Below are 25,905 nucleotides of genomic sequence, written 5' to 3' on the forward strand. Positions count from 1 at the left end.
GCAGTGAACTTGGCTTGTTATCTGAAGGAAGTCCCAGTCCCCTTAATTAGACCTGCATTCCAGGTGCTCTCAAATGGCAGCTACGTGCTGCTTAATAGCGAGAGCTGTTGTGTCATGCGAACCGGAATAGTTTACATCGTTTCGGTCTCCAAAATTGTTACATGCTGTGGGAATGTACTTTTTCCTCCTACACGACAGAGGGAAGTAGCTGAGATTTGACCCCATATCGCTAGTTCAAATGTGAATTTTGACAAGTTGAGCAGACTCAAGGCTTTATTGTTTCAAAAACATGTGGTGCTCACATCGGCACGCAAGACTAATGCTCTTCAGGTTGCGAGGTCATCTGCAGGGATACAGTCCCTTTTAAGTACTAACTTTCCGAGACACTTTGGTGAACTCGTGGGATGGATATTTATTGCGTCCAGTACTACTGGAATCGTGAATTTCTTTAAGGCTGTTGGTTTTGGTTTTGTTCACACCTTCTCCTCATATATTTGGCTTAAAATACCTTCAGCCATCGACTCAATATTCTCCGGTATTTTCGGGGGATTTCCAATAACTTTGGCTATAATGGGTGGCATTTGCTATTGCTACCTTTTCTGCACAATGGTTGTCCCTTTACAACAAGGAGGACTGAATGCGATTCCAACAGCGCAGCTGTGTCGTGAGCGCATGATGCAGTACTTTGGAGCACCATTTCTGGAGCAATGTAAGTATGACTGGTCTCTGTCATTCTGACCGGTTTTGCATTGTGTGCAGCCTGTGTTTCAGTGCCTCTGGTGCACCTTTGAATGTGCACTGAAAGTCTGTCTTTCTATGCAGCGCTTGTTTTCATTGGACGCCGGTCTGTTGACGTCATTACCAGACATGCACGTTGAGGGTGCGTTTGCTATGGGAAGCGGTTTATGAGTTGTCCTTTGTGAATCATGCAGCCCTAAACTCACTGTTGGGCACACCACGGAATGCTGCTGCCTCGGATGGAGCTCAGGCTTTGGAACACGAATGCTCCTTGGTTTTCATTGGCGATGAACTTCCTACTTTACCACCTGCCGAAGTGGAGGATTTCCTGTCTTCAATTATCCTGGATTCAATTGGCGACTTTAAAAATGACGCTGACTTCTTAAATTCGGCTTTTTATTTTGGCGCCACAATTAACATTTTAAATTGTCCTTTAATACATGCTCAAGTGGCTTTTGACTTGTCATTACTGACACTCCTATGTGTGTGTGTGTATATATATATAAGGTGTGTGTGTGTGTGTGTGTGTGTATATATATATATATATATATACACACACACACACACACACCTTAGGATGAATTTTAGTAGCTTTTACATATAATTAGGCTTTAAACTGGCAAGGGGAGGGTGTTGTGTAGCCATTTTAGCTACAGCTTTATACACGTTATTTTAGCAATCTAGGCCCGCCACTGTGCACTTTACCCTAGATATGTTTTATTCTAGCTTTGTTATATTATTTTAACAGTGGCCACATTTGTGGTCTTGTTTTGTTTTCTCTATTTAGCTGTTCTTCACCTAGGTCAGCACTACGTTCTTAAACAGGACATTTCTTTCACCATGTGCTTTTCTCAAGACTGCAGTAAGATAGGTTGCCGGCAAAAGTGGTACGATTTGTCTCCAATGTTCACAGAAACATACACACTCTTATGTGGGGATCCTTTCTTGGAACATCAGCTGTTTTATAATATATTAAACACTACTTTGACCCATGTACGTCAGAGGGAGAGTCGAGCCAGATGACCATGACTATATGCTGATTGCTTCACTGCAGCTGCTTATGTAGACTACAGGCCTCCTATAAGAGATGATGTCTTCTCAGGGGGAAACTGAAGGGCAGAATTAGAGCTTAACATGATGTGCTCTGACATTGCCTAGGTAGGAACTATTCTTAAAAACGTAGCGACAACATAGGGAAGTTATTTTTGTGTTTTACTCTCCTAGTCACGATTTTAATCCTGTTGTGCTTCATCGTCCTAGTTCTATTATCTAAGATGCAGTTACTTCAATAAAACCTTATTGAACTATATCCTGCCTATCATTGTCCTTGCATGCATGAGACTAATGGAACTGAGAAAAACGGAAGAGATCTGAGTAAACACGATTCCCCTGACGAGTCATTTATGTCATGTGCACGGTTGCCCAATCATCCCTACTCTTGGGTGGAGATGAGGCACTGCTAGTTAGGCGGAACACACGTGGATTAGGCTGATAGGCATCACCTGGAGCGGGTTCAGACTCAGTCCCCCGCAGTCCAGGTGATTCTGTTGCCCCAATCCAGTAGTCTCACTAGGATAATGAGAAGCTTTGTGACAATCTCTCTTGCCGAGATTCCCCTCTCGCTGGAATTCGCAGAAGACTTCTGGGTGGCTAAGAATGCCTTGTTAACCTCTGGTTGTTTTGCAAATGTGCAGCTCCACACTGGTGGTGCGATGATTTTTAGGTGGTTCTGGTGATGCACCTGGTAATGATGACAGTCTTACCATCTAAAAATTGATCGACGGGTGGCTCTGTCTCGCTTGGAGAAAGGATGACCAGAGGGACTTCGTAGCCACTTGCAGTTCTCGTTTAGTATGTGCAGTTACCAGCAGGGATGCCATCTATGTGAAGCAGCCGGCTACAGATGTCTGGAGGGTCACACTGTGAACCCTGGGGCCTGGATGCGGTTCACGCTTGCTGGCGGCTTACAGTTTATCCACTCACTGAGCTGTCTCCAGTGACATCTGTGCAACCCGGTGGCTGGCTTGTGTTGATGGATGCCCTCTCCAGTGTTGGTACAAGTCTTCAGTCTTATTCCTCTTCTTTTTCTCTTGCGCACCTGTGGTGTTCCGGATCTTCAGTGTGACAGGTCTGTCACACACATTTCTTCTTCCAACCTTCTTCACAACATGGCGTTGTGCCTCGTTCCTCTCTCTCTCTCTCTCTCTCGTTTCCATTTTCTTGTGTGAAGTGGCATTGTGCCACAACTTCACATAGACTTTTAGCTGGTTGTATCCTGCACCTTGGACAGTGCATTGTCTTCCATTGAGGACTCTCACAGGCTTAGTTCTGTTAATAGGACTTGATTCCTTCTCCTCGTGGACCTCTCACAGGTCCCGTACCTTCCTTAGGGATCTTCTCGGTGCCCCGCTCCCTGACTGGAGGGTCATCTCTTATCCTTCCTCTCTTCACCCAAGGGCGTAGTGCTTGTGTCTCAAGACCACGCTGTTGCAGCGCTTGCTCCTGCCTCCTTTCAAATTTGCTTGGCAGGGTCAGTCACTCCCGGCGATGGGCTCGATGATGAGCCAACAGTGGCAAACCAGTGCTGGGGATGGCCAGCAAGCGCGGCCTCTGTGGTGAGACATTCCTGCTTGTCCTCTAGGGCTCTCTCTCTCTCCAGTGTTGCTGACCTTTTCCGTCAGGTTCATAGGTGTGACTGTCCGTGCACCCCTTACTTCCCACTCTTGGTCATTCTTCCTGGGCACCTCTGCTGGTGCTTTGCATGTCTTTTCTCCAGGCCTGCAGTGGTGGTTGTTTACCGCTGGGGGCGTGCAGCACTCTCTTCCTAGTTGCAGTGATGGCAGACGGCTTCTAGGGATGCACATGCAGCGCCCAGTGCTCCTCGTGGTCAGTCTCCACTTTCTTGTGCTGAGGCACTGGGCACTGAAAACTCTGGCACAGTTGCAGCGAGACTCATCATAGCTTTTCTCTTGCTGTGGTCCATTGCCAGTGGGGGCCTGCAGGTGCAGTGTTGGCTATTTGCAGATGTGACAGGGAGGCTGCTCAGGGCAGGTGCAGCCTTGCTCTTCTCTCCTTCTAGCAGGCACAAAAACAGGAAGTGCTTTGTGGTTGTCGCTGGAGGCCAACCGTCTCCTTTCCTCACAGCGGTGGCAGCAGATGGTCACCAGTGGGCAAACAGCACTCTCTCTGGGCGCTCATTGCTAATGCCAGGCAGCAGGGCGGGTTGTCGCCTGCATACATTTTTGCTCTGTCAGGGGTGAGGGGCAGTGCAAGAAGCTACCGTCAGGTTTCGCTGTAGTCACTCTTTTGTCGCCAGCAGTTTTGTCAGTACTGCGGGCAACTTGGGGCAGGAGATGCCGATGCGGGCTCAAACTGTCTCTTGTGCTGCATCATTTCAGGGTGTGCTCCTCTTCATGCCAAGGTGAGTAATAGTGCAGGCTAGGGAAAGCACTCACAACAGCGCTGCAGCTCCCACTTTAATCTTGAAAAGTAATGGAAGCTGGTGCAGTAGCATGATCGCTACAGGTTGCAAAAGGTCTGTTCTCCACAGCGGTAGTTGGTAGGGCCAGCAGGGGTGGTGCTTAGTGCTCACCATTGAGGCAGCCGCAGGCCAATCCACACTTGTTTCGCCTGCGGGCAGGGCCTCAGCAGGCATGCCTCTCTCCATACTCCTGAACCGCTATTGGCCCGGCTCTTCCATTCACCATTTCCTTGGCTGCGGGCAAGGCATTGAGGACACTGGGTAATATGCCACCCGGTTTTCCTTTACCGGTGGTAGCATTAAGAGTGGGGGTTGGCGCACACCCTCTCAGAGGAGCGTGTAGGCCACCTCCAATCATTGACCCCACCCCATTTCACATCGTTTATGCTGCTCACACTCCGGACGGCAACTGGTGCAGCGAGAGGTTGGAGAGAAACAGTCTCTATTCTCACCTCCTTTGTAGAGCTGGCATCTGGGCGCCGTTTTGTTGCCACCCAGGAGTTGGTGCAGGGGGGGTCACTCTCTGTTCCTGTAGCACGCTTCACCCCTCTTTCTTCTCCAGGGCTGGTCAGCGTGCTGGTTCCCATGCAGGAAAGGGCTGCAGGGGCATGCCTTATGGATGGAAGTTGCAGGGGAGCCTTGTGCATTTCCTCCTCCGGGAGTGACCGAGCTGCTGCCAGCTCACGTGTGGGGCAGACCCACCCATTGCCACTGTAGTGTTAGGGGCCCTAGGCCCTCATGCTAAGTCAAGAACTACACTGACACACGATTGGCCGAGGACACATGCGCCCAGCCCCTTTTATTATCAGGGTCACTTGACCGGTGACACCTGTGGTGGATGGGTGTGGGGTGAGAGTGGAAGTCAGCTCTCAAAGAGTGGCTGGTGGAAACTAGTCAGTAGAGAAACACTAGAATGAGTCCAGCCGGCCTTTACACCTTAGGCCCTGGTGCTGCAGCTAAAAGAGAGCTCATCTGAGAGGCACCGGGACCCCTGGCAGAGCAGATGAGTGAGAGCTGAACTGGGAGGTCCCTACGCGTTCCCGCCCATTGTTAGCTGTTTACGTTCGATGTGTTAAAACAACGGATCCTAGCTGTAACATACAACTTGTTATAAAAGGTAACGCGCAAACCATTAACTGCAGTGACTTTTCAAATACAGGTTTTCTTTGCATCCTGGTACTTGTAGTCTATGGTAAAGACAAACAAAAACTGCAAGTACTAAAATGCAAAGAGAAACAGTGGAACGTAATTAAATACCAATAAACATCACACTCTCGTTTTGTTATTGAAAGCAGTTTTTAACCGGAAAGGCGGAAGAATTGCACGCTTAGAACAATCAGGAGCGAAGCTTCAGCTACTCCAGACTGAGACCTTCACGCATGGATTGCTGCTGTCCTGGCCAAATCCATCTTCGACTTTACTGCAAAGCAAAGTATAGTAACTAACAGAGGGACGGTCGTGCTCGTTGCTGAAGCTTCCTGACTCCTCCCCCACCCCATTTAGGCCGACGCAAAAGCGAATGTGGAGGTGTGAGGGAAAAGGGAGACAGCGTATGTTAAACAGAGGCGCTTGAAAATAGAGGAATGATCAATGTCAGTGTGTGCTGAACCGCGGCAGCCAGGTAAGAGGAAGCCTGATCTGCCTGTAAACAACTTCATGCGCCCTGGGCATGGGCCCAGCTCGCCTATGCTAAAAACCGGTCCAATGCGGACACTGTACTTTTATATTCACTCGTTTCAAAGTATGGTACACCCCCCGGGAGGGGGTAAGACTTTCCAACCGATGACTGGTAGTGGATGGAATAGGAACGACCTCTTGGAACCGCAAACACAAGATTTAGAAGAATAGTTTCGAATAGGAATTTTAACAGCGCCGCACCAGTTTGTTTCCTCTTGTCTTTTTCAGGGGGTGCTCAGAAGTCTGGCCGGCGCTATTAAATGCCAGCGGGCTGAATACGGTAATGTTGCATTATATCCTCCGAACGCACAAACCTCTTAATCTAAAGGCCTTAACTGGCAGCACCCCCTTACCGGGCTCCTTTTGAGGTTGAGTCTCTTTGAGGTTCACTATTGAGCGAGTCGCGCCATACGGCTCAGTGGGCGTGGCTGGGCCAATTGAATATCGTCTAAATTAACCATATTAATTGCGGGGGAGGGGGGTTTGTAGGGCTCAATCAGCCATATTAACGGCAGCTGATTTTCTGATTTCCCTCTCTCTGTCATATATATTAATGCAGTAATGGCGGAAATGAACGCAGTTATCTTTTCTGACATTGTCAAGCTTTGCCGCCCTGACCAGCACCACTGTAACGACAGGTTCATAGTTGTCATGAAGAGATCTTGACTGTGTTGTGACACTTTACAACATTTCTGGGTTTTTAGATGACACGACGTGCTTTGGGGATGCTGCGACTTTTAAACGCGTATCAATAACGTGTGAGGCTAAGCTATATGTGCCTTAGTGAAAATCTACGTCGGATTTTAAAAGAAAACTAATCCTTTCTGATGCTGTTAGAGGGGGCAGGGTGCAACTGACATACTAATTAATGGAACTGAACTAGAATTGGACGAGTTCGCTCAACTAGTCGCCCGTAACTCAACAAGTCAGGGTCTTTGTAATGTTACTGTAGCACATCTCTCAACTTTCCCCGGCCCTACGTGAGTATCTCATCCTAGTCTGGTTTGTTTTTGCATTCTGAAATGTATTACGTGGGTATATGTCATTATAAAACTGGCCTCGATTAGCTATTCACCTATGGGAGATGTAAAATCGCTGTAATTACAGTCCTACAAATGTAACGAATACATCGGAACTACAATTATGTCAGTGCAAAGCAAAAAGACTGAACGAACAGCTGTGAACATGGGCGAAATTGTACTCCCTGGAACTGCAGTTGCTGGATACGGGTTTGTAAAAGGAAAGCCATCGACTGGAAAGATAATGTCCTGGAGCGAGCCAGGACAACAATGCGTCTCAGGTGCGAGCACTTTTACGTGCTCCTGTTTTTTCCTTTGCACGGTCACACTTGTGGTTTTTATTTTCCCCTTTTGAATGCTGAAATACACGGTCAGAAATGCAAGAAATGAACTTCTCAAATTTCGTGCGATCACAGCAATGTACCCATCACATGCTTCTAGTCAAATAACTCAATAATAGTAACCATTCTTGCTAATTCCTACACCACCACTTCAGGCAACAAGTACGTAAAGATTGGGCTCCCCTCACTCCTTGAGATCCTTGCTCTCTGCAACCAAATCCATCCTTGGCAAATGTTTGTAAATTCTGTTGGATGACAATCTGATACTGGATAATGGAGTTTCTAGCAAAATGGAGTCCGCTAATAACTCTGAACGGTGACCTCAGTTTGCATATGTACTTGCTGCAGCCATGAGAAGTGATGCTTAGTAGTGCACATCTGATACTAATATTATTTATGTTTAAGCAGCCATGTGGTGCAGTGTTGCAGGGACACCTCATTTCCAGTTCTAGGCTTTCTCTTTCACAATTTTTTGTACTTTGGTGCTTCTGTTAAGAGGACCCTTTTAGGACCTGGATTAGTCACCCCTGTTTTAGCTTGGTTTTACTGCTTATGTTTTTATTCACATTTTATTCATGTTAGCGTGACTTCTTCTTTTTTTTTTTTTTAGGAAAGGCTTTTACATGTTTTATCAGTCTGTTTTTATTCTAGGAAAGCAAGAAACATGCTGCCCGTTTAGCTTAGCCTTTGCACAACGTAGATAATGAGTACTTTCTGTCCAAGGCTACGGAACATGGTTCACAAAAGGCTAGTTTGTGTTGCCCGTACAGGAGACAGGTTCTATCCCCCAGACACAACATTACAACAGAACTCTATCCCCGAGTTGGTATGGTATATTATATAAACCATGCAATGACCCAAGGAGAGCAGAGGGCATTCCTGCCACAGCGATACAGGGACACATACTGTGTGACACACAGCTCGGCTGGCACTAATCTGCAGGCTTCCTGAGAGGATTGCCGTCTACATGACATGCTGATTCCTAATACTTTATCCAGATATGGGGCTCATCCCTTGGGTCAGGCCAGGCAGAGGGTTACAACCACCATGCTCTCAGATATAGACATGGGTTAGGTAGGAATCTCTAGATCCCCTAAAACATCCAGAACCACATACATCATGGTTGGATTGTTTATCTTCTTTACCCTAATCGTAATTCTGATTACCTTGCTTTGCTTCACCTGCCTAATTATTGCAGCTCACTCTTCATATGCTAGATTGCGATTGTTTCAATAAATGTATTGAAAACTGACTTTGAATCTTTGTATCTTTCCTTGGCATGCACAAGTAACTGAGTGAAAGGGGTATGATCTGTTTCCACAGCTTCCCTGGGGAGTCAGAGTGTCATGCTCAGGTTGCAATAATCCCCTTTTACCCCAGTAGGTTTGGGTGAGGTACTGTGAACTAGCCAGGAGTTATCTGACAGCTGCTAAAGGTGTGGATTGCACTCCGTTTTCCAAAGTCTACAGCGTTGCCGTCCTAAGCATGCAGCCCTATTACCAAAGTAGAAACCACATAATACTTCTAGTCAATCAGTTGGACAGTGAAACAAGATAACACTTCCCAGAATTAATTACTTTGTTAGATGACTGTAAAGAACTGAACATATGGTGTCCCAGAGACTTCTAGGCCAGATGTATTATCTATATGGTATTTCATTAGCATAAAACTAGCCAAAAGCACTGTACGTGGTCCAAGACAAGCATAAAGTCAATGTGTAATAGGAGAGGGAGCTGAGTTGTGGACGGTAAATGCATTAATATGACTACCGTATAAAACTCTTGTTCACCTACTACCATCAAGTTTTGTTATTCTACCACAATGGGGAAGACAGTAATAGTAGATAAATCTAACAATATGTGCCAAATAATACACACACATTTTACTTTGGTATAATTTATTAACAAAAACAAATAAGCCAAGATTCAGTTGCAAAAGTAAGTGGACCCCATAATTCACTATTGCTGGGAACCCCACATTGCAGTAATTACTTAAGTGAACATTTCAATTAAGGTTTGTCAGACTGCCACATTGACTGTGAGGAATTCTGCCTCTCACCCCTTACAAAAGTGCATCAACTCAGTGATGTTTGGTACATTTATGTGTAAACAGGTTTGAATGGGTTGAGGCCTGGACCTTGACTTGGTCATTTTACATTCAGGAGTTTTTTCTTTTACAGCCATTCAGCCGTAGATTGGCTGGTGTTTTTTGGATCACTGTCATTTGACTAAGATGTTTGTGTTGGGTTTTCCACTAGAATGAGCTGGAATATTGATGAATTCATGGTGGACTCAATGATTGTCAGCTATCAAGGTCATATGGATGAAAACCAGGCCAAACTCATCATCTCTTCATCAGACTGCTTGAAAGTTGATTTGAGGTGTTGTAGTGTATAGTGTTTGGTTGTGACCAAATGTGTGTTTGTCCATATTGTGACCGTAAGCTGTACGCACTTATTGTACTAGCTCTCATATCAGATCAACTATGTACATGAAGGTGATAATTTAAACATGTATACCTGTGATTTTGTTTGACTCCAATGAATAAACCTAAAGAAAATCATGTGTTTGTGAATTGCAGCCAAACAATTTTACCTTTGTGTCATCTGCAGAACGACCATTGTTTCATAAGTCTCATGGTTCATTCAGGTGCTGTCTTGCAAACCTGTGCCATGGAGATAAAGGGTTTTCTAGTAACTACTTCTTCATAAAAAACATATATATATATATATATATATATATATATATATATTTTCTAAAAGCTAGATTTATGCTTGTTAATGTTTACCACATTGACAGAGGTCTGTAGATACTTAGATGTAGCTTTGGGCTTTCTTGTGATCTCTCGGAGCATCATACAATTTGATCTTGGAGTGAATTTGCAGGATGCCACCTGCTCTCTAGGTTCACACCATCCTGAAATCTCTCCATTTGACAACGTTTCTTATTTTATATGCACTTAGTAGGAGGTCCTTGTGGTCAGGTAATCATTTGTGCAAGTTTAGCAGCACCTGATTGTAATTACTTTCTTAACTGATCTAGAAGCAGTAAAAATGTGCTTACTTTTTCACACAAAAATACTGTATGTTGGATGTTTTCTTTTGTTTAATAAAGGATTCTATCTTGTCACGGGTCCAGTTGGCATTAATGAGATAAGGCCGATAACTATTATGCATGCAGATATGTTCAGACTTTCTATCAGAGTGTCACAGGAGGAACTGTTCAACGACATATAGAGGGTACAAAGTGTTTAAAGGATGAAAGTTTGGCTCATATCCCCTATAAAAGCTTTCTTGCATCACAGACCCTGAAACATATTTCACTGCCAGCCGGTATGCAATTTTCCAAGCTGAAGTATGTATTGCAGGAGTCCGGGAGTAAGAATTCAATTCAAAGGGAAAACAGGGTCACTTATCTGTATTACCGAGAAGGTGGCCTCTTCATAAATTGTGAAGCGCTACATGCATCATTTCATCCAGTGGGGCTGCTAGCATAGGGATGTTGAATAATCCAATTGCTACAGTGGCAGGGTCTAAAGTACTGTGCATGGTCCGGTCATGCAATGTGGAACACTTTTTTGTTGTTGTTTTTTTACAATACATGGATAACGGATGGTGTAGTAGGATTTTGTGATTTACAGAGAATGCAGTCTTTGTAGAAATGGCCTGTTCGTGCAGTTAAGTCATCATAAACAACTACTGGACTGCCAACTCGGTTTAGAAGATTGAGGTTTTTATGACTTGGCATGACTTCTGATGGCAGACCTAGGGCACAGTGATGCATGGAGTCAAATTACCACTGTGCTGTCAGCCTCCACTTTCCAGTTAATAGTTCAGCCTCCACTAGTAAGTCCTCCACATTAAAATGAGAAAGGGGGTCAGCCTGCCCGTTGGTGTGCTCTGCCTCTTTGTCTTTGTGCGCCACTTTACAAAAACCTTCTCAATAGTTCAGCAGGCAGAGAAAATACATGGGGTGCATGTTAAAGGACAGGTTAGGGTTTCTAGGACTGGTAAAGGAGTTTTTCCTCCATCTCTTTTATACAACACATGGAAAAAGTAAGACAATCACACGCTATTATCACTGAGAAAAAGTGAAAAAAGAACTGGATAATTTTATTGGTGGTGAGTTAACAATTCTCAGTCCTGAGTATCCCGCACCTCTCCAGCCCACAAACACGTTCTCTAATTCTTAGAAAAAGACATATCTAATAGTGACCTAATGAAGGCCCATATGTACTACTTAGAGGTCACAAAATCTCTTCACTTTATGCAACCAGTAAATATTTTACAAACTGACCTATGTGCTAATAGGTAAGTTCTTAAAATTCTGAATATTTTAAGAACTGATGTATGCACTATGAGTAGGTCCATTCGTAAATATTTAAAACAGAGCTACCTCATGCCTATTAGTGAGGTAGGATGTAAATTCTGATGCAGTATGATTGGAGGCCTTCAGACCAACTTGTCTGTGATTGCATTTTAAAGAAATAAACTTTTTGCTTAAAATAGACTGTTTTCATAAAGGGAAACAGGACTGTGTTTACATTTTTGAAAGTTTAAGATGAGCCTGTGGTTCTCCTTTGGACCACTTCCTCCTCCTACATAAAACTTTTTTATTTTTAACATTGACAAAGGGGAAAGGGTCCCAAGGGAACCACTTTCCTTTTGTGAACAGGTTACCATCTCCTTTGAAATGTCAGTTAAAAATGATTGTTTTGTGACCGGATTTTAGTTGCAAACTATTGATACATTAGATACTGGTTCGGTATTTGGAAGGGATGCTTTCAACATGTTCTTTCTAAGTACCAAATTGATATTTATTTGGAATCACACTTTAGGACTCAGAAATCCCTTCCTGACTCCTAAGATATGATTACTAGATAAGAGAAAGCAAGGTTTATAGACGCAAACAAGGAACCAGAGTGCCTGCAAACTTTAAAATGCTTAGTACATCAGAGCTGAAATTAATAAATACAGGGAGTGCAGAATTATTAGGCAAGTTGTATTTTTGAGGATTAATTTTATTATTGAACAACAACCATGTTCTCAATGAACCCAAAAAACTCATTAATATCAAAGCTGAATATATTTGGAAGTAGTTTTTAGTTTGTTTTTAGTTTTAGTTATGTTAGGGGGATATCTGTGTGTGCAGGTGACACTATTACTGTGCATAATTATTAGGCAACTTAACAAAAAAAAATATATACCCATTTCAATTATTTATTATTACCAGTGAAACCAATATAACATCTCAACATTCACAAATATACATTTCTGACATTCAAAAACAAAACAAAAACAAATCAGTGACCAATATAGCCACCTTTCTTTGCAAGGACACTCAAAAGCCTGCCATCCATGGATTCTGTCAGTGTTTTGATCTGTTCACCATCAACATTGCGTGCAGCAGCAACCACAGCCTCCCAGACACTGTTCAGAGAGGTGTACTGTTTTCCCTCCTTGTAAATCTCACATTTGATGATGGACCACAGGTTCTCAATGGGGTTCAGATCAGGTGAACAAGGAGGCCATGTCATTAGATTTCCTTCTTTTATACCCTTTCTTGCCAGCCACGCTGTGGAGTACTTGGACACGTGTGATGGAGCATTGTCCTGCATGAAAATCATGTTTTTCTTGAAGGATGCAGACTTCTTCCTGTACCACTGCTTGAAGAAGGTGTCTTCCAGGAACTGGCAGTAGGACTGGGAGTTGAGCTTGACTCCATCCTCAACCCGAAAAGGCCCCACAAGCTCATCTTTGATGATACCAGCCCAAACCAGTACTCCACCTCCACCTTGCTGGCGTCTGAGTCGGACTGAAGCTCTCTGCCCTTTACCAATCCAGCCACGGGCCCATCCATCTGGCCCATCAAGACTCACTCTCATTTCATCAGTCCATAAAACCTTAGAAAAATCAGTCTTGAGATATTTCTTGGCCCAGTCTTGCCGTTTCAGCTTGTGTGTCTTGTTCAGTGGTGGTCGTCTTTCAGCCTTTCTTACCTTGGCCATGTCTCTGAGTATTGCACACCTTGTGCTTTTGGGCACTCCAGTGATGTTGCAGCTCTGAAATATGTCCAAACTGGTGGCAAGTGGCATCGTGGCAGCTGCACGCTTGACTTTTCTCAGTTCATGGGCAGTTATTTTGCGCCTTGGTTTTTCCACACGCTTCTTGCGACCCTGTTGACTATTTTGAATGAAACGCTTGAATGTTCGATGATCACGCTTCAGAAGCTTTGCAATTTTAAGAGTGATGCATCCCTCTGCAAGATATCTCACTATTTTTGACTTTTCTGAGCCTGTCAAGTCCTTCTTTTGACCCATTTTGCCAAAGGAAAGGAAGTTGCCTAATAATTATGCACACCTGATATAGGGTGTTGATGTCATTAGACCACACCCCTTCTCATTACAGAGATGCACATCACCTAATATGCTTAATTGGTAGTAGGCTTTCGAGCCTATACAGCTTGGAGTAAGACAACATGCATAAAGAGGATGATGTGGTCAAAATACTCATTTGCCTAATAATTCTGCACTCCCTGTATAGCAGCCTTGGTGCAATGGTTCTCAGTGGCTTCGAAACAACTATATTCAAAAGGGAATCACTGTTTTCCCTATTTGTATAATTTTAGGAATTGTCTCATCCTGAAACACTGAGCCACAGCCAAACAAATATCCACTGTGCACAACGTCTTGGAGAATTAATAGCTACCAAGAGTACAATGCTTTAGTAAACTAAAAAAGGCCTTTTGTTCAAGATTAATTCTAGCATGGTTTGGATATAAATACCAAATAGTGCAATCTGCAATGGATCGAACCCACCAGTGCTGTCCTTGGAACTGTGCTTTGCAGAATAGTGCGAAAAGACCACGCATACAAAATATTGTGATACAGGCCAGGACCAAGCATGCAGAGTTTTATACCTTATACCTTTCATGATCCCTAAATATGACTGCCCCATCACTCCAAGTAGGGAGGTCGCCTTTATTCTATACCGTTCTTTCACCATGGTTCCATTGATGCCAAGAGCCCAGTTGGTTCCGTGGGTAAGAAAGATGCCATGGTACTCACTGAATGCAGTGATCTGTTAAATGAAAGCGCAGGTCTGGAAGCATGGTGTTCTGCTGACTCGAAGCACTCTGAAAACTCTAGGCCTAACCTTGTCAGGAGAAGGCAAAGTGGCCACTGGGCGAGTAGGTCCCTGGTGCTAGGCAGCACCCTTGCCAAGTGTCTGCAATGCACACCCACCAGGGCTGGCACATGCACGTGTCGGGGTGAGAACAGAATATGATGCAGAGCTCTCATTGGAATTGTGGATTGGACTCAACCTGCCTCTGAGAAGCCCACCTGAGCCTTCCCATCTCCCAGGTGAGAAGTGAAAAACAGATTCATTTGTTAATGTAGCTCTCTCTATGTGTGGTATTATCTAGATTCCGGATCGTCTCAGCTATCATTTATTTCTGAATTTATTTTTGAAATTTCACTGCTTATTAAATAAAGAGTATAATTTTACAATCTATTTCTTTAATTTACCTTCACCAATTTGATTATTTGTTCTAATTTTATACCAAGTAAGCGCTGAGTTTGGTAAGTACTGTATTCTTGGCACTCTACATACAATAGCTAAATGTACCTTCTGCGCAGACTCAGCATCCTGCAGTACAGAGGCAACACAATTGATAAATGTCTTTGAAAACAATAATACCAAATCAAATTTGCTGAAATGCTGTGGGATGGCCAAGATCACAAAGGCACAAGAAACTCAACGGTGCTCATTTATTAAATAAGGAAATAAACCGAAATAAAATAAGTACCTTATCTTCTGCTTAGTTCCTGATTTGTCATACGGTAGATACAAATGAGGCATGATGAGTAGTGCCATAATTAGCAGGTGCTTTTTGATCTATGCATTCACCACCGGGCTTTTGTTGCAGGTAATGCAACGCCGTTTTTCTTTGTTTGCTGTGATGCAATTTTATCTTGATGCAGGAAAACTACATACAGTAAGTGGGTTAACAAGGGGCCTGATGATGCATGAAAAGGGGGTTTCCGCGCAAATTTAAGTACGTGCTTTATTCAACAACGTTTACCATAATCAGAAGGATGATTAATGGCTTGTACGCCAATTAAACGTTGTGCTTACATGTGTTGTCAAAAATACATTTGTTTTGAAGTTTGAAAATGTCAATTTTAAATGGGACCCATTTAAGAATTATAAAGCATAAATATGAGTGGTATAAACCTTGAATGCATCGAACAAGAGTAATCTACATGTGCTGTGGTTTGAATAATCACAATGCTTTATACTTCCCATACTGCTGATATAGTTTGAAAAACTTGTAAAGTTAAATTTGCAAACTAAGGAGATATTTTTATTTACAATAGAGACAGACACATTTGTCACACTGTAGTCTTCACTTTTCATAGTAAGTTGTGCCCTGGTAGGATCACCACTAACTAGGTTCTGTTCACAACATTTTGACTCAATTTGGTAAAAAAAAATGAAAGGCAGGCACATATTTCCTTTTAAAAGGATCGGCAGCAGTTTGTCACGTGAAGATGGCTGGCACTGGACCCTATTCATTTGAACATAAAGCAAATGTTTCAAGAAAAAGATAATTTTTAGAGGGATAGGCGCAGCTGCTTTTCAGACAAACCCCTCAAAGGTTATCTGGGTTGCTGAAGCCCCTCCTGTGACCCTAATTCCAGTGTCACTGTCTGCAAGGGAAGCAAATATGTTGGGAAGGTTCGGGGTGGGCTTCTTGAACAATGCCATGCTTTACTCTTCGCCCATGGATGATACACTGTACAGTAGGCAAAAGGTGTATGCTGTGCACTGGGATACCATCTCGCTCCTAAGAACTTGAGCACCAGACATTGTCTTTGCAGTTGCTCTGTGAATGTTCTAGAGGGTTTTTGCCAGTGGAAATGACCGTTTTGTATTATAGGCGAGGATATCTTCAAGACGAGCACAAGACACTCCCACTGGCAATGCCCAGAATGTTCACTTTTGAGATATGCATGGTGGTACCAGGTTTCTGTGAGCGTGGCATTGCTTGAGAAAACAAGCATTGGCAATTCAAATAGGTCGCGCCTACGTGAGAGATATTGGCTTTGCCAATGTATTTTAGCCATGTATACAGCAGTGTGGCTACTGTTCAGTATGGCTAAGGGTTAGTGGAGTGGCGTAGAGTGAATTGGAGTGGCATGGAGGAATGTTGAGTGGAATGGAGTGGTGTAGACTGGAATAGTGTGGGGTAGTGTGGTACAGAGTGCAGTAGAGTAGTATGGTTATGAGTGTAAAAAAGTGTCAATCAGGATGGCATATAGGTTTAAAGTAAAATAAACAAGAAGCTGTATGCCTGTTTTAAAAGTAGGAAAGCACATTGCACTTCCAGGAACAGCACTGAAACGCTTAAAATAAAAACAAATGCACTGCAAAAGAGAAGGAAGACCAAAGACGAGGAAGAACATGTACTTGGTCCATACTCCAGGGAGAAGCTAACACAAGAAAGGAAAGGAAGCTAAACAATAAAAAGATTGCAAATGAGAGAGACAAAGAAAACGACTAATGGTATGCTATGGGTCGGTTGTAAGCCCACTAAATTGTAAATATGTCTTGCAGCACAGTGTATGCAAGACTTAAAAAGACTTAAAACATATAACATCTTTAATTTATGTCAGTTTGTTTATGCTGACTTAACACTTGATGTGAATAAAGTAGTTGCAGCTTTCCACTGTCTCAAGACTTATGTGCGACTGCAAATCCATGAGTGTGGTTTGCTATGTCTGGTGGCTCAGCAGGAATCTGTCTTTGACATCATGGTCAGAGGTTCAAATCCCAGCAGTCCTTTTGGGCGAACGTGCGCTTCTAGATACACGTTGTGCTGTGCATGCTGTCACTTTCATCCAGATGAGGGTGAGACACTGAAAGTATAGCACGTGCTTATCAACACCTTTTGTCAAACCCAACAAGTGAAATGGCTGATGGTTCTCACCTAAGCAAGTTACATACACAGGGACATTGTGCACACCGCATGTTTAGAATCTAGGGGAGGGCGGCTTGCTTTAATCACACATTTGTTCTGCACTTAAGTACCAGAAGCCAGAGTGCATTTTGTAAAAACACATACCTATGAGCCCAATGAGTGTGTTCAAGTCCTAAAACTGACGTGTCCTTGCTTGCCAGCAGGTGGCTGTGTCCAACTAAAGATATCCACATTACAGAGCACACTGAGTGCACAAAGCTGCCTCACACAAGGGTGTAACCAGTGGCAATGCCAGCATTTCATCCAACATGCTTATGCAGATGAATCAGAAGTGGAGCTATAATTGGTGACAAAAGCTGCATGGGCACCAGAGCCCGAGGAATGAGAGGCCCACGTCACCATATTTGACTCTTTTGCTACCCAAACGGAGGACGAAGGGGCCCTTTTGGTAGCTTGCGTTAGGGCCCGTGCCACCATTGCTGAACCACCTGCACCCATTCCTCATTTATGGTGAATAAACATCATACTGGGAACAGGAAACTTAAGGTGATTCTAAACGGTCTTTACAAAGACAAACGTCCACTAGCCAAAAAGTACAAGTTACTTACCTTCGGTAACAATATATCTGGTAGAGACATATTCTAGTCGCAGATTGCTTACCTTTGATTCCTTACCTTAGAACTTTTCCCCCATGCATCAGACTGGATCCGGAGATTTTTTTCTTCGAGCAATATCCTTGCGCGTTGGTAGGTGGCATCCGTCAACTCCGCGGGCATCGTAGTCGCTGTGATGACATCAGGAGTAGTACATAGATGCCGCCTCAGCGCAGTGACGTCAGTTCTTTTCTTTCCAGGCCACGTGCTGATCCAGAGAGAGCTACTCTTTGTCAAATTTTGACCAACTTTTACTATTTTCACGTAATGCTGTTTCTTAGGTTTGGCCTAGAGACAGATTTAGCTGTCGGATAGCCTCATGTTTATGGGCGTGTAGAAAAGGGACCTTGGCCAGCCTTCTCCTGCCCGTTTGTTACTTGCAGGGTCAGGATATAGTGGTAGGTGTGTTCTAATGGTGCTTACTGGAGTATCCTGTTTCAATGTAACATTTTCATTAGTTGTTGTGAGTGTCAATTATATTGCGTGACGGCATTGTTTTGGCGGACTTATTTCAACAAAGTTTACATGCTCTTGTCTGCAGCATGATGGAAGTATTTTATTTTGTTCAATGCATTATGCGTTGATTTTCACACGTTGTCGTCTTTTGCAAAAGCGTTTATTTATACGGTCTACTGAGATGTCAGGAACTGTTAATGCACTTAAATCGTGTGGGTTATGTCTATGCATGTATGCTTAACATTGTGCTTTGCAAACTATGTACTCACTTGCCTTACCTCCATGTCGACAGGTGTTAATGTGCTTGTTCTTACTGTTTGTATGTTTTTCTTTTTTGCATATCGACTTTACTTTGAATGGAAAGTTTTCGTTTACTTGTTTTTGTGGGTTTGTTTTATGTGTTTACATATTAATGTGCCAATATTTAATGTTTTGTGTGCTCTGTATTTGTTGCCGCAAGTATGCTTTACGTTGCCTTTTTTTATCTGCTTATTTGTATGCCTTCCTGCTATGTCGTCAAATATTATTGCGCAATATTTGTTACTTTTACTCCGTGTTTCCATCGCACACAGACATATTAGCTTCAAGTCGTCAGGCGGCCTTCAGAACTTTAAAAGCGGCACCCTTAATACTTGTTTGATCTTTTTCCTCTATTATACGGTCATTACATTGAGCCTGCATCTTTACGTATCTTGTTACATGTATATTTCAGCCTTCTTGATTCGAAATACATTTACAAACTTAAAAGCGATACCCTTTAGGATTGCACACTCTTTGTAAACTATGCACATTAATATTTCTTCCCTCCTTTTAACGGTCTAAGCAGGTGCCAGTTCGGTGCATTTCAGCTGCATCTTTTGTGTAATCCGTGTGGTGGTGACTGAAGATGTAATGTGGCCCTCCGGCGGCAGCTCGCTATTACTGTAGACGTGGATTGGTTCATCATTAGTAGACATGGGTCGGGCGAAGCGTAATATGCTAGTGCCTTTCTCTTTCCGTGCTAATCCCTTTTCTGTGAGAACTTCCGCCGAGGCCCTTGGTGCATGCAACTTTATTTACATTGTTCATTCAGGTTTTCTTAGTGGCATTTCTCGAAGTCTCCAGGTTGGCCCAGGGAGGTTGCTTCATGCGTGTATTTTCTGTCCAAAGCTGAGATTAATATTAATGTATTGCTTTAACTGGCGCCTCTACTCCCTGTAACCATTTTTTGTGACATTATACATCACTGTCACGAGTTGACATGAGTGAAATACTGTTTAGAGTTGCTGTTACTGTAATTGCTGATGTAGTATTGTTATTTAACAATTGTGATTGTAAAGAGAATTTTAGTCAACTCTTGCAAGGATACTTCTAGATGTATTCGGATTATATCATACAGTTTCCATTTCCAGTATTCCTCAATGTCTGTTGGTTGGGAATGGCTTCTCCTTCACATCCCTACTTTCACTCCAACATCAAGAATTATTTTTTAACACCATGGTGTGTACAGCTTTTTACCCTTCGAAGTTCTGCAAAATGAGGATATTACGGCTGTAGGATATACGTTTTTAGGTGCAAACCACATTTAAGCAGCAGCTTGAGCCTATAAAAAGCACTTTTTGTTTACTCAATATAACTGTGCTGGCTTTGGTGTGGATATACCCCGGGACCGGGGATCTCCCATTTCAGCTCAATTCTGGCGATTACAACTTTTCTAACCAGAACAGTGAATAACTGCATTAACGGATTAATACTGTATCTTTTTCAATATAGTTTTCCCCTGTTCGGAGAAAACTGCTAACTTTTTCAGCCTGGTCAGAGCTCAGAGAGGACTTGATGAGGGGTGGTTATTTACTTTCTCCAAACCTCCTTTGAGTACTGGTCATTGACAAGCAGATACATCTGTATAACAGGGAAACTGCAGACCTCTTGCTCTGATGATGGAAGACAACGGTGTATGGAAATACCGAATACCAGTGGTGATAGCGCCTTTAGTTTCCACAGATGAAAAGGAGGCCCAGTCGAACATAACTCCCTTTGGTCCTTTAAATTGATGTAAACTATTTTAAAGCTGCAGATCTTGACCTGACACGATGAAGCAATAGGTTAAAGTTCGCAATGCCGAAGTCCGCAGTGGACAAGTCAAGTTAGGATTAGCAATGCCAGTTCTTCTTTCTATGATGAAGTTTTCAGATCACCAGGTAATAAGAAATGCACAGTTTCCATACTAGGCTGTGTTCAGAAGTCCGGCTGGTGTCTTTCCGCTCGTTGATGACTGCTGAAGAATTCCTGTAGCTGAGACGCCGTGGTTCTCTCCAAAACTTTGAAACTAAGGCAGTCCAGTTATTAGGCATCCATTTTGGCTGTCATTGGGGTCCATGGAGGCCTTTTGAAGCAGCGAGGTCAGGATCACATTTTTGAACCCAGGTTGGCATATAGCCTGCCTTGAATGTGAAATTCACCAAATTGGTAGCACATGGGGCAATAATCGTTGCCATTTCTCTAGCGACTAGTTCAGGTGTATTCATAATAGGTTGGCTTTTTTTTCAATAGCCCGCCTTTACAGGAAAAAAAAGGTGAATAGGCACGCAGCAAAAAAGTTCTCAGAAGAACGTGCAGATTTGGTGTGGCTGAATTTCTAGGAGTAAGTCACACATACTCAGAAATAAGGCATAGTAAATTGGGGAGAAGTGTTGACACTTTGTGGAGTTCTTGATAACCAGCAATATAAGCACAGAAAACATTGCTGGGGGTAAAGTTAGAATAATGCTATTCAGCCACCTAACATATTCAATGCACCCACTCAGTCTTTCCATTGGATTAACCTTTTTTTTTAATTGGGACATACATGATGTGGCGTGGCGGGAAATAATGCCCATGTGTTCTTTCCAAAGTCAGAAGAATTACATTCTTTTTTAGTTTGCTTTCAGAACTGTTATGAAATACCGCTGGCTTTTTAGACAATACTTTAGAAACAGATTGCACTAAAATGCACTATTTGATCCCATTTATTAAAAACATGTGGGAGAAAAAGGGTCCTTCCAAATTAGCCCCCTCTATCTCTTGAAGATTTGGGTTTATTTGCTACGCTCGACCTCACACCCCAACCCTATAATTCTGATAATGACCATACGATGCAACGTTTTATAATGTTGGCAGCTGTGCAGTGGGGACAAAACCTTAGATAGAAATCAGACATCTTTGGCATTGTCCAGCACTGGGATACTCTATGGTACAAGAACGCCAGAGATTAAAGCCAAAAGCTGTTTATTAGGGGACCCCCACTGCACAACTGATAGTATGACGGCATGCCCCTACTCAAGCTAGCCTACACTGTAGAAACGTTACCTTGCGGGACTGACGGGAGGGGCTTATGAGTGGGCTGATGGATTTCGGATTCCAGTGCTGGGTCTGATAAGGCATTCAGGGTAAATAATGTAATTCCATGAAAGTATCTCCATAGAACCACCACCTCAGCTCCCTGAAGACCGAGCATAGAGAATAGCCCTGGCAGGAAGTCATTGCAGAAAGATAGTGCATCTTCCCACTTGGTGAAATTGCCTAATGAGTTCAGTGTCAGGTGCAGAGATATGCCAGTACCTTCCATCTTCAGAGGTCTTACCTTTGCAGGGATCTGAAATTCACGATATTAATGACTTAAATTTGTAAGTCCACAAGTGTTGAGCTACAGATCAATTTGTAGTGTGTGCTGCTTTGACGATCACATTAAATAATAAAGTCTTACTGACCATTCTAGCTATCATGGAAGGCTGCATTGTGTTCGTTGTTGGGTTTCTAGGTTTTTTAAATAGGAGGAGAAAATCTAGAAGGTCAATGCTGGGGGGTGTCAAGGCACGCAGTAAAAAGAAGTGACTGGCTTCTTGTGGGTGTTTCCTCTCAGTGCAGAATATGGAGTAAGATTTACCTGCAGAGGCGTGTTTCTATGACCTCGTGTTGTGTGAGACGACAATAGTGCGACCTAGTAAATGTGCTAAGCTTGTGTGTCTCATACAGACTGTGGAGTGAAGAGGACAAATGGGACAGTATGGAGGCATGAGGGATGTCAAACAAGGCCACTTTCTTCCTTTACGAACAGTTACTTGGAAACACAATTTCCCCAGAAGAGCAGGTGCCTCTAACTTCCTATCTACACCTTTGCAGTGTTATGTGTATTTGTAAAGCACACTTTCACCCTTGAGGGTATCCTGACACTGAGCAGGTTTGTGTGTATAGCCCTGCTTGTGGCAGGTTGATTATTTGAAAAGCCAGGTCTTGAGCTTCTTGTGGAATTCAAGAGGAGAGGAGGAGGGTGCTCTGATGCGGAGTAGGAGCTCACTCCTTTCTTTAGGGCCGATGTAAGTGAACCTCCATCCTCTTGATCTGATTTTGTATATGTGTGAGATGTGCCAGCAGGAATCCTGCAGAGCGGAGTGCCTGAGTGGTTGGTGGAAAGAGGTGCAACTGGTCAGGTAGTTGTGACCCGAGTTGTGTGTGTAAGCATATTTGTGTATCAGGAGACAGTGCAGTTCTCTGGGGTGTGATGTGGATTCTCTGTAGGAGGTTGAGGATGAGTCTCTCTGCTGAGTTCTGGGTGGTTTGTAGTCTTGTAGTAAGTTTGGTGATCTGGTGTAGGCTTGCTGGTGACTGGGGTCTCGGTTTTTCTATTGTTGCTTGGGAGACATTTGGAGCTCTTCCACAGCATCTTCAGGGTGTGTAAGCAAAGTGCAATTATGGTGTTGACTTGTGTGGTCATATCCAGCTTGCTGTTGATCATTCCGAAGATCTCTGTGAAGGTTTTGGGTGTAGGTTTGAGTTTGGCCAGTTTCATGGTGAGGTTTTCTTGGTGAAGATATTGATGGGGTTTATCTTGTTGGTGTTGAGCTTGAGACAGATGGCTTTCATCCAGTTGGCGAGTTCGGTCTTGCAGGGGGTGAACTTGTTTCTTGTGTTTTGTCTGAGAGGGAAGGTATGAGTTGCGTACAAGTCATCTGTGTACAAGAGGATATTGATGTTGTGTGTGCATATAACATTGGCCTGAGGGATCATGTATGTGTTGAAGTGGGTGGGGCCCAGCGATGAGTCCTGAGGCACTCCGCAGATGAGTTTGGGGGTTTCGGAGGAGTAAAGTGCCAGGCTCAATATTGTTGCTTCAATGTTTGCTGTTTTAATATTCCCATTCAGATGGACTTTACCTTTCTTCCTGTGGTATGATTTTATATTTTCCTGTGTAAAGCAAGTACAAGCAGGCTTTAGCTTAACAAGGATGCATCACAATGCATGTATTCCCAGACTATTGTTTATTTATTTATATATTTTTGGCGTTCATTGACAATTGCTGTTCATTTTGGCCCTTGAATTTTGTCTTGTTTCAATCATCTTCTAGACACTGATTTAGGGTGGTTTTGATGGTGTTCTTACCAACATTAGTCTTGCCCTTCAAGTTTAATCAAAAACCATCAGATTGGCAATGAGATTTTTCAACCCCAATCTATGATCCTCCTAAAGAGACACTTGGCACCGTACATGTGTGTATTAAAAAGCATGGTAACAACTTAGCTATTAGGAGGAGTTGCACATCACTGGGGCAATCGAGAAAGAAACTAGAGAGACCTTCATTGCACCCAGGCCTTGGCTGTGTGTAGCATTATTTCAAGTCTCCACTTTCTTTGAGCTCCTGAAACAACAGTGATCTTGTGACCAACTATCCATACTAGTCTCTCTATTCTGCCAGTATTCTGAATTTGTTTACTGGTGCCGGAAGTCACCATCTTTGTGAGAATCATCTTCACTTAGCAGTGGATTAAGCTGCTGAATATTCTATCCCCCGCAGGCCTTGTTTGGGTTTCAGATTGCCGAGGTGTCAGAGCTGTGCAGTCGGCACAGTTAAGGAGGCGCCGTTACTCTGAATCTTCCAGCCCTCTATCTGCCCTACGAGTCCTCTGCAACCCTGTGAGACATTACATTAGTCCTCACCTTTCAGTAAATGTTCTTATAATGCATTGCCCTAGTCTAAACTGCAACAACTGGATTGATAGATAACTACTACAAACAATGGAGGGATATTGACGCTGATTACTGATGGCAGTTTTTTTCAGTACCATTGATGTTTCGGCTTCATAACATCAGATCTTGCTGAATTCAAAATCCAGATCACTTACAATAGGGGATCATTCTAATTCAAAAGAATGCTGTTGGGTTGAGATCCCTTCAGCAGTGTTCAACCACTTGATGCTCAGGATGCTTAAAATAGTCAGTGCAGTATTTCCAGAATCTCCTCAATTCCTTTCCATATGAGACAGTTGGAGAAAAAGAGTATACAAGTGGATAATGGAAGTGATAGAGTTTGATAGAATTAATGGTACCATTTGTTAGTTTCTACTGGCTGAGGGTTTCAACTTAAACATGTGGTAATGATCGGTGCATTCACCATTGGAGTAATGACTGTTGTTTCACGCGATTCTTAAAATGGGCTCGCAAATTTTATTTACAAACTTCTTCCAAAGTACTTATAGAAATAGGTCACTAAAAGAGAAGCCATTGCTGACAGTGCTGCAACACTTACTGATCATGTGCGAATCGTTATAAAATATTGAGAGTTAACAAACTGAGTCACATACTAAAAAACGTGTTTTTCAAGTTTCTGGTCTTGTAAAACTGTTGCGCAATCCTTAAGAACAAAATACGTCAGAATGATGAATTGGTAAAAGACTCACATATGCTTAAAAAATCCAGAACAACCTAACTCGTGAATTTGACAATTTGATTTGCACCACCTTAATCCCTGAATTCTATTTTATTTTTAATTACTGCTGTTTAAATGCTGATCAATGTACAATTCACTTTAAATGTAGGAATAAAACTAACAGCCTAATTCCATATGCTCCGTTCCCATACTTCTAGAGCCATATCTTAAATGAGATACTGGAAGGAATAGTTAAGGGAGAGCAGCATGCCAGCTCACATCATACGCAGGCAATTTAGGTTAAAATATAAATACCTATGAACATACTGTGGTATATTTAATCTTATTTAGTTTGTAGAAGCCTTAGCAGAAGACTGACGACCATATTGTGAATGAGCTGAAGCCTTTGCAGCACGCATCCGGGCTAACCCAAGTAGAATGAGTTTTAACAGTAGATTTTTGAGAGAATGATGGCTTGAAACATAGACCTTAGGGCAAAAGAGGAAGGAAGGGGATGAACGTTCTGAATATCTTCAAGTAGACTACCATTAATTTCGTATTTGAAACTAAGAAAATGATCATAGATTACACCAAGATTTCGTGTGGATTCAACTTGAATATGAGAAGTATCTAAGTTCAGAGGATACCAGTTAGGAGTCCTCAGTGTGCTTGTGTGGGGTGGGGGGTTCCCAAAATATCAGGACCTACGTCATTGAGCATGTGCATGTAAGTTTTCAACCAGAAAGCAACTGCCGATTGGCTGGCAAGCAAGCATGGAGCGGCTCCTGGAAATGTTCAAATAATCCGCATCGTTAAGGGAGAAAATGACCTAGATAACATCTGTGTATGACATGGGGGAAAATCTCAGCTGCCAATCAACACTTTACCATGTGAAG

At 43.0% G+C, this 25,905-nt stretch overlaps 1 protein-coding gene across 2 annotated transcripts in view; it reads right to left on the reverse strand.

Moving 5' to 3' along the window:
* Positions 1-25,905, reverse strand: part of LOC138284150 (ras and EF-hand domain-containing protein-like) — a 226,438-nt gene that overhangs the window by 157,090 nt on the left and 43,443 nt on the right. The window contains exon 1 of one of the 2 annotated variants that reach the window (XM_069222635.1): positions 4,672-4,737. The exons of the other annotated variant lie outside the window; for it this stretch is intronic. Within the exon in view, the coding sequence (XP_069078736.1) occupies positions 4,672-4,691 (20 nt within the window). The 5' untranslated portion in view covers positions 4,692-4,737. Of the gene's footprint in view, positions 1-4,671; positions 4,738-25,905 lie in introns of those variants that run through there. 2 annotated transcript variants of the gene reach the window in all.

The sequence above is a fragment of the Pleurodeles waltl genome, chromosome 3_1 (assembly GCF_031143425.1).
Source record: "Pleurodeles waltl isolate 20211129_DDA chromosome 3_1, aPleWal1.hap1.20221129, whole genome shotgun sequence".
Classification (NCBI taxonomy): domain Eukaryota; kingdom Metazoa; phylum Chordata; class Amphibia; order Caudata; family Salamandridae; genus Pleurodeles; species Pleurodeles waltl.